This window comes from Dromiciops gliroides, chromosome 1 (genome assembly GCF_019393635.1).
Source record: "Dromiciops gliroides isolate mDroGli1 chromosome 1, mDroGli1.pri, whole genome shotgun sequence".
Lineage (NCBI taxonomy): Eukaryota > Metazoa > Chordata > Mammalia > Microbiotheria > Microbiotheriidae > Dromiciops > Dromiciops gliroides.
In genome coordinates, this window is record NC_057861.1 from 501680866 (window position 1) to 501695376 (window position 14511).

At 46.7% G+C, this 14511-nt stretch overlaps 1 protein-coding gene across 1 annotated transcript; it reads left to right on the top strand.

Moving 5' to 3' along the window:
• The first annotated feature begins 1706 nt into the window (after positions 1 to 1706).
• On the top strand, positions 1707 to 10681 carry AQP3 (aquaporin 3 (Gill blood group)). The gene is made up of 6 exons (XM_043977723.1): positions 1707 to 1957; positions 6431 to 6557; positions 7022 to 7159; positions 8332 to 8450; positions 8856 to 9073; positions 9324 to 10681. The coding sequence occupies exons 1-6, from the start codon at positions 1850 to 1852 to the stop codon at positions 9490 to 9492; spliced, it is 879 nt and encodes a 292-aa protein (XP_043833658.1). The 5' UTR covers positions 1707 to 1849; the 3' UTR covers positions 9493 to 10681.
• The last annotated feature ends 3830 nt before the right edge of the window (positions 10682 to 14511 follow it).

Consider the following 14511-nt stretch of genomic DNA (forward strand, 5'->3'; position numbering starts at 1 on the left):
TAGTCATACAGAACATGTAAGAATCATATAACCAAAGAATCTCACTCACACTTGGAAGGGAACTCGGAGGTCATCTAATCCAGAGCTTCTTAAACTTTTCCACTCGGACCCCTTTTACATACACATACCTTTTACTGTTGCCAAATTTTTCATAACCTCTACATTGTTATGTGACCTCATATGGAGTCACAACCCACAGTTTAAGAAGCTTTGATCTAGTCCAGTACTTCTCTGAACAGGAATCTCTTACAACATATCTCATAAGTGTTCCATTTCAAGACTCCCAGTGATCAGGAACCCTCTACCTCTGGCTGAAGCTTATTTAATTTTTTTTTGACAGTTCTAATTGTTATCAAGTCTTTCCTTATGTAAAGAAGAAATCTACTTCTTTGCCTGGGTGCCTGGTTCACCCTTGAGAGTAGGTCACTAGGGAGGGCTTCTTTAAGAGGAAGTGTAGTACCCTAAGTTTGGAAGTTTCAGCTTCTCTCTCAACTGGGAAAGAGTACAGGATTTGAAGTCAGAGGACTTAGGTTCAAATCCTGACCCTGCCACTTAATACCCAAATGATATTGAACAAATCAGGTCACTTCTCAGAGTCTCAGTGTTCTTGCCTGTAAAATGAACTAGATGAGCTCTGAGATTCCTTTCAGTTCTGATACTGTGACCTTTTTAGCAACTGATCCTAGCTCTGCCTTGTCATACAGAACAGTCCAGCAATGAGAATCTATTAAGAGCCTACTATGTGCCAGGCATTGTGCTATGAGTGCTGGGGATACAATGAAAGACAAAAACAGTCCCTGCTCTTATGGAGATCATAGTCTGATGAGGGGAGAAACATGTAAATAACTAGGAACATGGAAAATACACACAGAGTGGATGGAAAGTAATCTCTGAAGGGGATCTGCTGGGGGGAGGTGGGGAAAGAAGGTGGGATTTAAGAAGGAAGCCAGAAAAAGTAAGAGGCAAATTTGAGGGGGGAGAACAAAGAGCCCGGGACACATAGCCATACAGAACATATACAGTCATACAGAACAAACAATACATACACACACAGCACGTGTGATCTACAAACTGTTTAGAGAACATCACGTGTGGAAAAAGAGGACTCAGTATTCAGTGGCTGCTGCTTTAGTCCCGATTCGGGACTAAAGGGGTCTGGTGGAAGGTTTGGGGGTTCAAGGATTCAAGGGGGGGCTTAGCGCGCGCACACGCACACCCACACACACTCACGCACATACCCCCACAAACACACACACCCGCCGGGGTGGACGTGGTCATTCTGGGAGCTTCTCGGTAGCTAAAATGAACCGGCTTCACTTCTCTCCGTAACTCCAAACGCCAGTTACCTAAAAGGAGAAGGGCTAAAGGGGAGGGAAGAGCGAGGAAGACCTTGGAACAGGGGTCCTACTCTGCCATTTCAGTTCCAGGGGAGGTGGATCGCATCCTAAAGCTGCTTGGAAAATTTTCTCGTGGAGAAAAAAACTGTCAGAAGGGTTGGGGGGTTGCGCAGGACGTCGAACTCGTCCCTCCCCAGGAAGCCTATAACCGGCGCGCCCCTCTCCGCCTTTACGAGCCGGAGGCTCTGGCTGGCCGGGCGCGGAGGCAAGCTGGCGGGCGGGGCGAGGCCGGGGTGGGGGGGTGGAGGGGGCGGGCAGGGGGCCGGGGAAGCGGAGGCTCCTTATAAAGCGCGGCAGCGGAGGGTGCGCTCCCGTCCTCTCCTGTCCTTCCTTCCCTCGCGCGCTTCGCTCTGACACCTGCAACTCAGGCGCTCCCGTACGGAGCTCCCACACGCGCTCGCGCTCTTACCCACGAGTTCTTGCCTCACGCTACTGAGTCCCCACTCCGAACCATGGGCCGTCAGAAGGAGCTAGTGTCGCGCTGCGGGGACCTGCTGCGGATCCGGTACCGGCTGCTGCGTCAGGCTCTCGCTGAATGCCTTGGGACGCTCATACTAGTGGTAAGGGAGGCAGCGGGACACAGAGTCCGGAGAACTGGGGGGAGCGCGGGGCTCGGGTTGGGGGAAGGGCCGAGTTTCCCCAGCTCCCCAAAGCGATCCCATCTAGTCCTTTCATTGACGTCTCTGTTCTTTCAAAGCCATCTCTGCCCATCCGCCAGCCACCGAACAGCCCTGTCCTTTCCATTAGCAACAGCTCCACGAGGGGCCAGAATGACAGCGTCCGTCCCGGGGGGCTGTGCTTAGGGCCCCCCTTGAATCCCTGAACCCCCAAACCTTCCACCCGACCCTTCAGCTCCTGAAATCCTGGTTCTAACCAGCTTCAAAGCGGGAAGGGCAAAGGGTCCGGCTTTTGCCGGGAAGGAATGGGGTTGAGACGGCTAGTTGGGGATTATTAAGACAACAGCGTCAGGTCCCTAATGAATAATTAAACCTAGAAAAGTCCAAAAGTTCCACCGAATAAAAGATATGGAGATCTGGGGTCAGTGGGGGGTTGGGGTTACTTGAGGGATTCGTCTGAAGTATCTGGAGATGACTAGCTTGCGGAAGGTCTTTGTGGTGGGAAGATGTTGCCCGCACCTGGGTCTTTGTAGACAGGAGGGCAATGACTGAGGAAGTGCCCTTAAGTTTGCAGATCTGGGAAGAGGAGTGACTGAGGGATCAGAGGACCCTAGGTTTAAGTCCTTCCCCTCTCATCTCTGTGACCTTGGGCAAGTCACATAACCTCCCTAGGCCTCAATTTCCTAAGTGTTAAATGAGGGAGGTAGACTAGATAGATTCTGTGGTCCCTGCCACCTGTTTAGAGCTGTAATCATCTTGGGGAGAGAAAGAATGAAATTACCTTCACTTTACTCGTGGTTGCTCTTACCTTTACTTTCTTCCACTGTTATTCCTCAGTGACTCTTGCTTATTCAGGCTCTCTTCTTGGTTTCCACTGTTACTTTTGATTGTAGCTGCTCTTAATTATACTTAAGTTACTTTGTAACATTTATTCTTAGTTACCTTGCTTTTGTTGTATCCTACTGGTTATCCCTCCTCTCAGTTACTGCTCTTATACTTACTTCCCTCTTCATTTCCCTTGAGCTGAGTTAAGTGCTCTGTTCAAGTAGCTGCTAAAATAGAAGGGTTGCAGGGGGGTGGTGGGACACGAGTAAATATGGGTAGAGCAGGGCAGGGGTTAAGGGACTAGGTCAGGGTGAAGCTGCACTGGGTGTGTGTGTGTGTGGGGGGGGAGTGTCACATTATCTATTGCCCCAGGTTCTTCTCTTTCTTCTCTGTCGGAGAAGCCCAGCAATCAGTTTGCTAGAGGCAGTTAGGAAGGGGTATATCGATATGGGGAGACCTGACCAATTAAAATGCAGAGCCCTGGACTTCAAGATATACCCCTTGGTTTGGAAAGAGGGGGAGAGGAGAAAATGCATTTTGCCCCTACACCCCTCACTCCACAAGAGACTAGCAAGGCTCTACCAGCCATCTGGAGACATCTGTATCCAGGCAGATAATGCCATCAATTGGCAAAAGAGGAGGCCAGAACTGTAGAATGGGATTTAAGGACAGAGGTAGGTTCCTGGATTTGTTATCTTGGTTGTCTTGACATAGTTATGTCAAAAGCAAGACAGCTCTTACTCTTGGTCAGAGAGGAGGGCAGGGCTTTAAGGTGGAGTTTGGGGACAGAACCAGGTCTCAGTGTCTCCACCCCTGCCCCTTTCCCTTCCCATGCATAAATGCATGAGGGGTTAGGGAAGACAGTTGGGGGTAGAGCTCAGTGGTCCTGATGGGAACAATTCCATGGGATCATCTCCCTCCCCCTCCCCCTTCAAAACAGGCATTTCTAAGATTTGGGTGGATATTGGGTTGGCTCTCCTAGTTTTGAAGGAAGCCCCTGCCCCATCCTTCTCTCTTTGAGCCTCCCTCAGGTGTTCTTCTCTTCCATTGTGAAATGAGAAGAAACTGTGTAGTGATTATTAAAGGTCCTTGGCATGGGAGAATACTCTGCCTATCCCACCAAGGGATTAGAGGAATAATCCCAATGTATACTGGCTGGCAGGATTGGGGTGTGATGTTTGTGGAGGTGCCTTTCAAGTGCATTTGGGCATGTGGGTGTGGGTGTTAGTGTGCCAGTGAAAGCCAAATGAGCTTGATGACCCAGGTGGGGAGAGGGGACAGGGGATGACTCAGGAGCCCTGGGAATAGGATGATGGGACAGAGGTAACCCTGGGTGGGCTAGGGTGTAAAGGGTCATGGAGGTTTGAAAATCTCTAATGCTTCAACCTGGGTGGGGAAAATCTTGCAACTAGAGAGACTGAGTGAGGTTAGAATGACCAGAAGAGAGAGGGCAATTCCTTCTCCCCACCCCCCCAACCCCCCATAAAGAGGAGCAGGAGGAATATTGCTTAGAACAGGACAGACCCCCAACCCCAACTATCTACTGGAGAGAAAATGAAGGGGCCAGTAGAGGGAGACAGGGCCATAGGCCAAGATGACCTCCAGGGTGAGGAAGAGGAAAATTAGCCAGGAGGCGACTCTTGCTGAACTGGCTCCTAGGCATCCCCACCCTATTCCCTGGCCTCTGGAATTGGGCCAGCTCCCCAAACAATTGGCAGAGAGTGGAGGCTGGGTCCTGGGCTAGGCCAAAGCACAGTGCCCCTGGGCTAGGCAACACTTTCCCCCATGCTTCACCCCAACTTTTGTTCTTTGCTCTTTTCTTCTTTTCTGTCACCTATACCTTTGGTCTTTACCTAGTTATGCATTTTGATTCAGCTGGGGTGGAATTCTCTCATACTTTGGCACCCCCCCCTCCATAGTCTTTCTGACAGTCTTTTGATTTCTCCCCATCCCTTTCCTCTGCCTTCCTTTGTTTCTCTTTGTTAAATTGAATTGCACTGAAGATTCCCCACGTGTTTTTGTCCTTTTTCGGCATCTCTCCTGTCTTCCTTTCTCTCTTCTCTCCTTTATTCCCACTACTTAAAAAAAATTCCACTTGAAACCATATCTTTATTTTCCTTCTCTTTACTTACTCTTCTCTAGAGAGGGATTAATTAGGGCTCCTCACACCTCAGTGAGGCAAGGGTTCAAATCAAGTAAACATTTATTCATTTTTCACAAGATGCCCCTACACACACACACACACACACACACACACACACACACACCTTCCTGGTGCTTAGCTATGTGCTGTATTTCCAGAGTGGGGGAGGGGGAGAGGAGTGGAGAGACAGAGATTAAACAATAAAATCCGGCTTAAATGCCAGCTCAAGATAGCAGAATAAGAAGTTGAAAGGCTGCAGGAATTCAGTGCCTAATGAGTGGCATTAAACCTAAGGCTTGTAGGAACTCACAGAAGGAAAAGAAATTAACTGGACTTGTCAGGACATAGTCTTATGTGTGTGTCTGTGGGTGGGGGGGAGGTTGTTAGGATTTTACATTGAGGATCTTCTATTACTACCTTTTGCTGGCAACTGAGGTCTGGAGTTTGCAATTTGTGTGGAGAGGATTTTTGTTGTTGTTCCAGACCTGTAATTTAATCAACATAGAGAACTCCCTGTAAGGAAACTCCTTCCACCAATGCATATACCTATCTGTCCTGAAATTTATAGTGTTTCAGTTGGATCAGATCCAGAAATCCTAACCCCAGACTAGCACACACTGTCTTGGCCCTTTCCCCAGTCTTCCTTCTCATTTCTCTCATCAGAGGAGGCAATGCCTGTGGGTGACTCCAGTTCAATCTGGTCCCTTGGGCATCTTGATTCCGTACGTTGTAATTAGCTAGAGGATGATGGATCATCCTTGTAGATGCAGGGGCAATGAGAAGAAGATGGAGGAAAGACCCCAAATCAGATGTCTAGGTAAATATTTTGATCCCCTTTGAGATCACTGGGTCTTATCATACAAAGAGGGATAAGTGGGAAAAGAGGGATGGAGGTCATCAGGATCTTGTACGGGATCTTCTGGGATGGGAGGCCCTCATCATCAGAGATCAAATAAAGGCTGAAGGATATAAGAACCTCGTATCAAAGAACCCTGGAACAAAATAATTCATTCCTCAAATTTGTATAAAGCCTTCCAATTTTTAGACCATTTCCCACATACTCCTGTAATCCTTTATATAATCTTGTGGGTTTGATAGTGAAGGGAATCAGTACCCTCACTTTACAGATGAGGAAACTGAAACTTCAGAAGGTTAAAGGATGGTCCCAAGATCACACAGTGATTGAGCCAGAATTGTAAACACAGTCTCATGATTCCTAGTTCAGTGATCTTTATACTGCCCTTAGTTGCTTATCAGATGACTTTTTTCAGACTACACTGTTATTATTTGGTAGGAGGGAGATCTCCACTGGCAGCAAGAAGGAAATTGGTTAGATAGTAGCATGAGGCTTCATAATGGGGTGTGTGTATGTGAGCATAAATGGGTTTTGGGAAGTCCTGGTGCCATGCCAAGGATCCTCAGTCTCACTCCATATTTCTCCATCACAGATGTTCGGCTGTGGCTCTGTGGCCCAGGTTGTGCTGAGCAGAGGGACCCATGGTGGCTTTCTTACCATCAACCTGGCTTTTGGCTTTGCAGTCACACTTGGCATCCTTATTGCTGGCCAAGTGTCTGGTATGTCCCCTCCCCCTTAATGGCATCTTCTTGCAGGCTCCTCTACTTGACCACTGGAGTGCCTCCCTTAGATACTGGAAAGACTCTGACCTGTGGACCCTGTCCCCAGAGTAAAGGGATTCTGTCATGTCTCTTGGAAACCTAGAATTGAAACTTCCCGCCCCATATGGGAGATGTCTCCATAGCATCTCCAAAAAGTGGACTTCCTGACTCTACTTGAACATTTTCAGCGATAGAAAGCCCACTCTCCAAGGCATCCCATTCCATTTATAGAATATATTCTTCCTTAAATCGAGTTTGAGGTCTGCCTCTTTGCAACTTTGATCAATTGGTTCTTGCCTCCTAGGGGTAAGCAAAGCATCAGGTCCTTAACTGGGGATAAGATATTAAACACCTAGCTCCTCTTTCTGTTTTACCCCCACCCCCATGAAGCTGTGTCTGATTGGCATCTTCTCTCCATCCAGGGGCCCACCTGAATCCAGCTGTCACCTTTGCCATGTGCTTCCTGGCGAGGGAGCCATGGATCAAGCTGCCCATCTATACACTGGCCCAGACATTGGGGGCTTTCCTAGGGGCTGGGATTGTCTTTGGGCTATACTATGGTAAGGATCTACAAGGATTCTGCACTCTTCTCCCCTACTCGAATGTTCTATTTCTCCTTTTTTTTTTTTTTTGGCAGGGCAGTGAGGGTTAAGTGACTTGCCCAGGGTCACACAGCTAGTGTCAAGTGTCTGAGGCTGGATTTGAACTCAGGTCCTCCAATCCAAGGCACAGTGCTTTATCCACTGTGCCACCTAGCTGCCCCCAATGTTCTATTTCTCATACTCCCCCACCCGTACTTCCTCACATTCCCCTTCTACTCCTCTCCTTTTCCCTTCATTTCCTCAACCCTCGCTCACTGGCTTATCTTGCCACCATAGTGGCCAGGTGCTTACAGAGGGGCTGCCCCACCCTGCAGCTACTTGAGTACATGACTCACTGGGGCCCCCAATGAGAGGAACAAAGGGAGGAGTAACGGAGGGGAGGGATAAACTAGTTGGGTAACACCAGGCATTGGTTACTCAACACTAACCCTCATCCCCTCACCCTGCCCCCCCCCCATGTAATAAGGTAGTTATTTTATGATTATTTTATCTTGAACGTGTGGAGCAACATATATATTCCCTACTTTGCTGGGTAACATACACTTGAATAGATCATGTGTGCCAGAACATTCTAAGGGAACATTCTCCTTAGCCCTTGCTCAAAGGGGAAGAACCAATGATAATGGTCCCCCAGGGTATGCTGGACATATCCTTTCCACATTCTATGGAAGCCTATGCTGAAGATACGGGTATGAGATGTATAGGAGGGCAAATTCGACAGTTTCTCCCCACCTCTCACCTTTCCCACCTTTCTGGGATTCAGAGAAGATAGAATGGCTCAGAGGAAAGAGGTAAAGGGCATAACATAGGGGAAAGAACACTGACTCTGAAGTCAGAGGACCTGGATGCCATGTAACCTTGGACTTCAGTTTCCTCATTTGTAAAATGAGAGAGCCTGACTAGAATTCCCTTCTAGTTCCAGATCTCTGATCGTTTGAGTCCCCAGAAATTGTATGTGTGGCTTCTCAGAGGGCTGAGTGCTGGAGCGGGGAGCGGGGGAGGGGGAAGGAGATGAAGTTGCTACACTTAGCCTGCCCTTGGAGACCTTCTGTTTTCCTGCCCTGCTCCCCCTGCATAAGGGGAGGCAATTTCCATCCTCTTCCTTTACCTCTGGTTTGATCTTTCTTTAGATGCAATTTGGGCCTTTGCTGGTAATGAACTTTTTGTTTCCGGCCCCAATGGCACTGCTGGCATCTTTGCCACCTACCCCTCTGGCCACTTGGACATGGTCAATGGCTTCTTTGACCAGGTAAGATGCTTTGGGGGTAAGGTCCTCAATCTCTCCGTGCATTCTTTCCAGCCCTCTTGAGGGTTGGAGCAAATTCAGTCTAGTTGGGGAAATAAGACTTCAAATGAGATACAGGATGAAACAGCAAGGTGGCACATGAGTCAGGAGAAAGATCTTGTAGCTCCAATTCTAAATGCTGGGGGGAGCTCAGAGAGGGCCAGTCAGGGATGCTTCCTTAAGGATGAAGGAGGGACTTGAATTCAACCTCCAATGTCAGGTAAGCAAAGAGGCAAGGAAACCAAGTCGAGAGGGATTTGTAGACAGCTAGGGCAGTGAGATCAGGGGAGTTCAAAGGTTAGGGAGATGGTGGATTTACTGTGGCTGTGGCTCCAGAGATTCCTCTCAATCTTTATTGTTCCATCCTAGTTCATTGGCACGGCATCACTCATTGTCTGTGTGTTGGCTATCGTGGATCCCCACAACAACCCAGTTCCCCGAGGTCTTGAAGCCTTTACTGTTGGCTTTGTGGTCCTGGTCATTGGTACATCCATGGGTTTCAACTCTGGTTATGCTGTTAATCCAGCTAGAGATTTTGGTCCCCGCCTGTTCACCGCCATTGCTGGCTGGGGTTCTGAGGTCTTCACGTAAGTGATAGATGCCCTTCTTTCTACTCCCTCCCTCTTTCTTTCTATTTCTTTGGTTCCAACTTCCACCCTGGTCCCCCTCATTGGACTCTCCCTATTTTCCATCCTCCCTAAAAAGGGTCATCAGGACAACAATGTCCTTCACATTACCTTAAAATAAAATACCTTATGAGAGGCTTGGTAAGGAGGGTTGATTGGGCTCTGTATGCCAGGGACCTCATACAGGTCTTTCCTTTTTCTTTCTTTCCAGAACTGGTCGGTACTGGTGGTGGGTCCCCATCGTCTCACCACTTCTTGGTGCCATTGCTGGAGTTTTTGTCTATCAGCTCATGATTGGCTTTCACCTGGAGACTCCACCTCCTTCCACAGAGCAGGAGAATGTCAAGCTGGCTCATGTGAAACACAAAGAACAGATCTGAGTTGGGAGTTACACCTCCCTCTCCCTCCAGGATCCCCACTCCTTCCCTTAGGAACTAACACTGATAGGACTATGCCAGAGATATGCCCCCAAAGCAGCCATAGCTGCCACCTCTCTGGTCCCCATCCCTCCCACTCCTCTGGCCCTAGGAGACCCTTTCCTGAGGGCTATGTTTAGTAATAATGCTTAAAAAAAAAGACCCCTCAAACCTCTCTCCCCACCCTAGGGGGTCAATGAATCCTTGGGAATCCTGGTCAGTATGGATTTACAATGGATGTTGGACCTAAGGCCTGCCCTGAGAGTGCCAGACCTGAAGTAGGATATTTGCCAGAAACAATAAATCAGTTTTGAGTTCTTGGAAGGTTCTCCAGAGGGAAAAGGAGAGGGGAAGGCAATGGCTAGAAGCTCAGCAGATGCGTGAAAAAGGCTAGATAGGTGAGAGATGCATAGGTGTGAGGGTAGTTACAGCTACACAAGGGCACTTTAGCTTTGGGAAAGTCCCTCATTCATTCATTCATTCATTCATTCATTCATTCATTCATTCATTCATTCATTCAATCCTGATATGGGAGAGGTTTAAATGAAAGGGATTCTAAATGGAGACATGTTAAATGTATGACAGTACAAATGTAAAGAAAGCCCAAATGTGCGTGTGTGTGTGTGTGTGTGTGTGTGTGTGTGTGTCCAGGTATGAGTGATTGCAGATGTGTGTGTAAAGGGGAGGGTACATATTGATGAATATGTACTAGAAAAGAGAGACCCAGGAGTAGAGGATCTCGCTAGACTTTGAGGTAGGGGAGTTAGGGAAAGCAGAAGAAGCTCAAGAGAGAGACATTAATTTGTCTAGGGTGGGGGTGTGTGTGTTGTGGGTGGGGCTCACAATTTGAGGTTCAGAGCTCTGCACACAGGCAGAAGCCATTCGCATGTTCCCAGCCTGAACCATGAGCTGAGGGGGTGGGTGCTAAGTATAGGTGTATATTTCATTTTGGCAGATGTTACAGCTGGGGTTGGGGGCCTTCCTTCCCAGACCAATGCCCCTTGTTCCTTGCTCCTGGGTGTTCTCATTCCCTCTGGGCATTTCCAGGATGGTTCAAATGAGGGTGCCTATTCCTTAAATACTCCTTATTCACTGTGTGGATACCCCCACCCCTATACACTCTTTCTTGTATTTTTTAAAATAAAGACATTTACACAGAAAAATAACCGATTACTGTGGGTTTCTTTTCTGTTCTGCTTGTTTTTTTTTTTGGAGGCAGTTGGGTAAGTTAAGTGACTTGCCCAGGGTCACATGTCACACAGCTAGTAAGTTGAGGCCAGATTTGAGCTCAGGTATTCCTGAATCAGGATGGATGCTTTATCCACTGTGCCACCTAGCTGCCCAGCCCTAAGTCCTCTCATGGTAGGCATTTATAATGCTTTTAAAGTTTATAAAACACTTTGTACTTATTTGATCCTCTCAATAACTCTGAGATAGCTATTATTTTTTCCATTTTATAGATGAGGAAAAGGTTTATCAATAAACAACAGGTTAAGTAACTTGGCCAGGGGCACACACTTATTAAGTATCTGGGGTAAGCTTCAAACTCTCAGACCATCCTGGCTCCAAGGCCAGAACTCAGTACAATTCACTGACTGCCTACCTCCCCCCAAAAACCCAAGGTCGGCTGGGGCAATGTATTTCCTATTGTGATACACATTTTTGTTTGCACTAAACTTCATTTCCTTTAGGCGAATGATTTAACTTCTCCCCTGTTTGCTGCAGTTTAGCCCCAAAGTCTGAGATTCAAAATGGTAGTGACAATCAATTTATCCTTAAATTTGGCAAAGTGCTCAGCTCATAGCAACCCTGGGAGGTTAGATTAGAAGTATAAATATCCTCATTTTATAGATGAGGTAGCAAGCTCAGGGAAATTCATGCCAAGAGAGCTGGATTTGGACTATCTCCTTTCCAACCCCGATATTTTTCTGCCTCTTTTATGTGTGGTCTTGCTCCATTAAAATCTAAGCTCTGAGGACAGAGGGGTTTCTTTTTGCAGCATTTGGCACATAGTAAGCACTTTGCCAATTCTTGATTGAGGGCCTGTGTTCAAATCCTGGCTCTGCTATTTGCAACCTCTGTAACTTTATCAAGTCTCTGGGCCTTATTTCTTCCTCCATAAAATAAAGGGGTTGTATTCGATGGTTTTTAAAAGCCCGAAAGGTGAGAATCAGAGAGAGGATATGGACCCAGATCTCAGCTCTATCCCTTAATAGGTGTGAAAACTGGGTGATTGAACCTTCTACCCCAGACCTCAGTTTCCCCACCTATAAAATGACAGGGTTGAACTAGATTTATCTCTAGTTCCTTTCGGCTCTAAATCTATGATCCCATGACCTCTCTCCCCTCCCCCAGGAATAAACAAACCCAAACATCTGAAATTGTAGATCACATGTTTTCCTTCTTTATTTTTCACTTTCTCCTTTCCTGGTTTTCCTCTAGAGTTTCACTGGAAACAAAAGAAGAGGGGGGGGTGGGGGTGGGCAGGGCGGGGAGGAGTGTATTTAACTCCATGAGAACCAGAAGCAGCTCTGCCTAATAGGGGTGAACCCCAAGGAAGGTGGACCCATCTGGGTCTCACAAAACAGTAAGTGGAAACTAGAACCCCCATCTTCCCAGTTCTCAGTTTTGCTTCAGGGGAGGGAGGGGACAGGGTGGTTACTCCATACCCAGATTCCCATGCCCCCACCTGCCCCCAGGGGTGGGCCTGGAATGCTCCAAGAGGGAATCCAGCCAGCTGAAGTGCTCCTTTCCAAGAGCCCTAGGGGAAGGGTGGGAAGAGAGAGGTTTAGAAGCCTAGAAACTAGCATGCCCTTCATATTAAGAGTTTCTGAGCAACTTGGGGCACTCAAAAACCTCTCTATTCAAAGCCCCAGCTCACTTGTTCTCAGAATCTGAAAAAGGGACCTTAATCCAACGCTGCACTCAGTGTCTACTATATACTCAATCCTTTGCATAATAGCATGGCGCCGTGACAAGGGCATAGATTGGGGGTTCAGACACTGGCTCTGAGTTTCTTCATCGCTCTTGGCCTGGGTATCCTCTTCTGTAAAAGGAGGGGGCTGGGGGCAGCTAGATGGCGCAGTGGATAGAGCACCGGCCCTGGATTCAGGAATACCTGAATTCGAATCCGACCTCAGACATTTAACACTACCTGTGTGACCCTGGGCAAGTCACTTAACCCCAATTGCCTCACCAAAAAAAAGGAGGGGGCTGGACTTAGGTGGCTTTTGAGGTCCCTTCTAGATCTAGAGCTAGGATTCTTTCTTCTCACCAGCCTCAGTTTCCAACCTTATGAAACAGTCCATTCCATTTTTGGACAATTCTAATTTTTTTAAAAGGCAACATGATATAGTGGAAAACATGAGAAAACCCGTATCTTAGGCAAGTCACTTGATTTCTTTGATGCTTCATTTAAAAATTTTTTAATTTGGGGGCTTTCTTTGCATCTTTATGCCTAGTACAGTGCCTTGCACATAGTAATAACAGTAGCTAGAATTTATATAGTGCTTTATGGTTTGCAAAATGCTGTATAAAACTTATCTCTCTTTGATCCTCACAACAACCTTGGGAAATAAGTGGTAACATTATCATCACTTTACAGAAGAAGAAACTGGGGCAGACAGAGGTGAAGTGACTTGCCCAGGATGACACAGCTGCTAAGTGTCTGAGGCTAGATTTGAGCTCAAATCTTTCATATTTAAGGTCCTGCGCTCTGTCTGCTTTGCCATCTAACTGCCCCCAGAAGCCTGGAAAAGAGAAAGATATTTAATACTTGTTAACTTGACTTGACTTGTACTACCTCCGTCTTATGGTTGTTGTGAGAAAGTCATGTTGTAAACATTAAAGCACTATGCAAGTTATTATTATTATTAGGCAACTCTTCCTTAAAAGGAGCTTAAATCTATCATGCCTCAAATTTTTCCTAGACCGTTTTGTTTGGATCTCTCCTTTGCCCCCATTACTCTTGGTTTTTTGTTTTGTTTTGTTTCTGCCCCCATTACTCTTGACCTTGTAATGTGGTTGTCTGTGTATATCCCAGTAAAAAAGCTGCTTCAGGACAGGGACAGTCATTTTTATCTTTGATTCTACCAGCTTGCCTAGTAGGTGCTTAATAAATATTTATAAAATGGATAAGTTGATTCTTATTTCTGTCATGGTGGGATGGTCTGATTCAATCTGTGGGTTCAGGTTTGGGATTAGAATGAAATGACTTGGGGCAGCTGGGTGGTGCAGTAGATAGAGCACTGGCCCTGGAGTCAGGAGGACCTGAGTTCAAATCCGGCCTCAGACACTTAACACTTACTAGCTGTGTGACCCTGGGCAAGTCACTTAACCCCAATTGTCTCACTACAAAAAAAAGAAAAAGAAAAAAAAATGAAATGACTTATAGATCAGTTGGCAGTTAACAAAAGGAAGTATACTTAGCCATAACATGGAAAGGGTATTTAGAAAGGGTATAAATGCTGGTTTAGGTAAACAAAGTGTCCCTCATCTTCATGCCCAGACCAATCTGCTCAGTCCATTGATCAACAATCATTTAAGTACCTACTATGTGCCAGGCCTGTGGTAGGCACTGGAGATACAAATGTGATCAATCAAACAAGCCCTGCTTGCAAGGGACCTGCATTCTAATGGGGAAAACAACAAATATATGTGTGTGTGAGTGATATAATACACATATATATGCAAATGCAGATTAAATATAAAGTAAACACAAGGAATTTTGGGAAGAGGGGGTTTCGTGTAGAAGTCAAATGGCTGGCACATGGGCACTGAGGCTAGAGAAAGAGTATTGTGTGTGAGGAACAGAGAAAAGGACTGGTTGATCGATTTGAATTAAATGCATGAGGCTGGAAAACTAGGCTGGAGACAACTCACAAAGGGCTTTGAAAGCCAAATGGGGATGTTCATATTTTGTCCTAAAGGCACTGGATTTGTTTGCATAAGGGACTGATGTGGTCATATCTGTGTGTAAGGAAA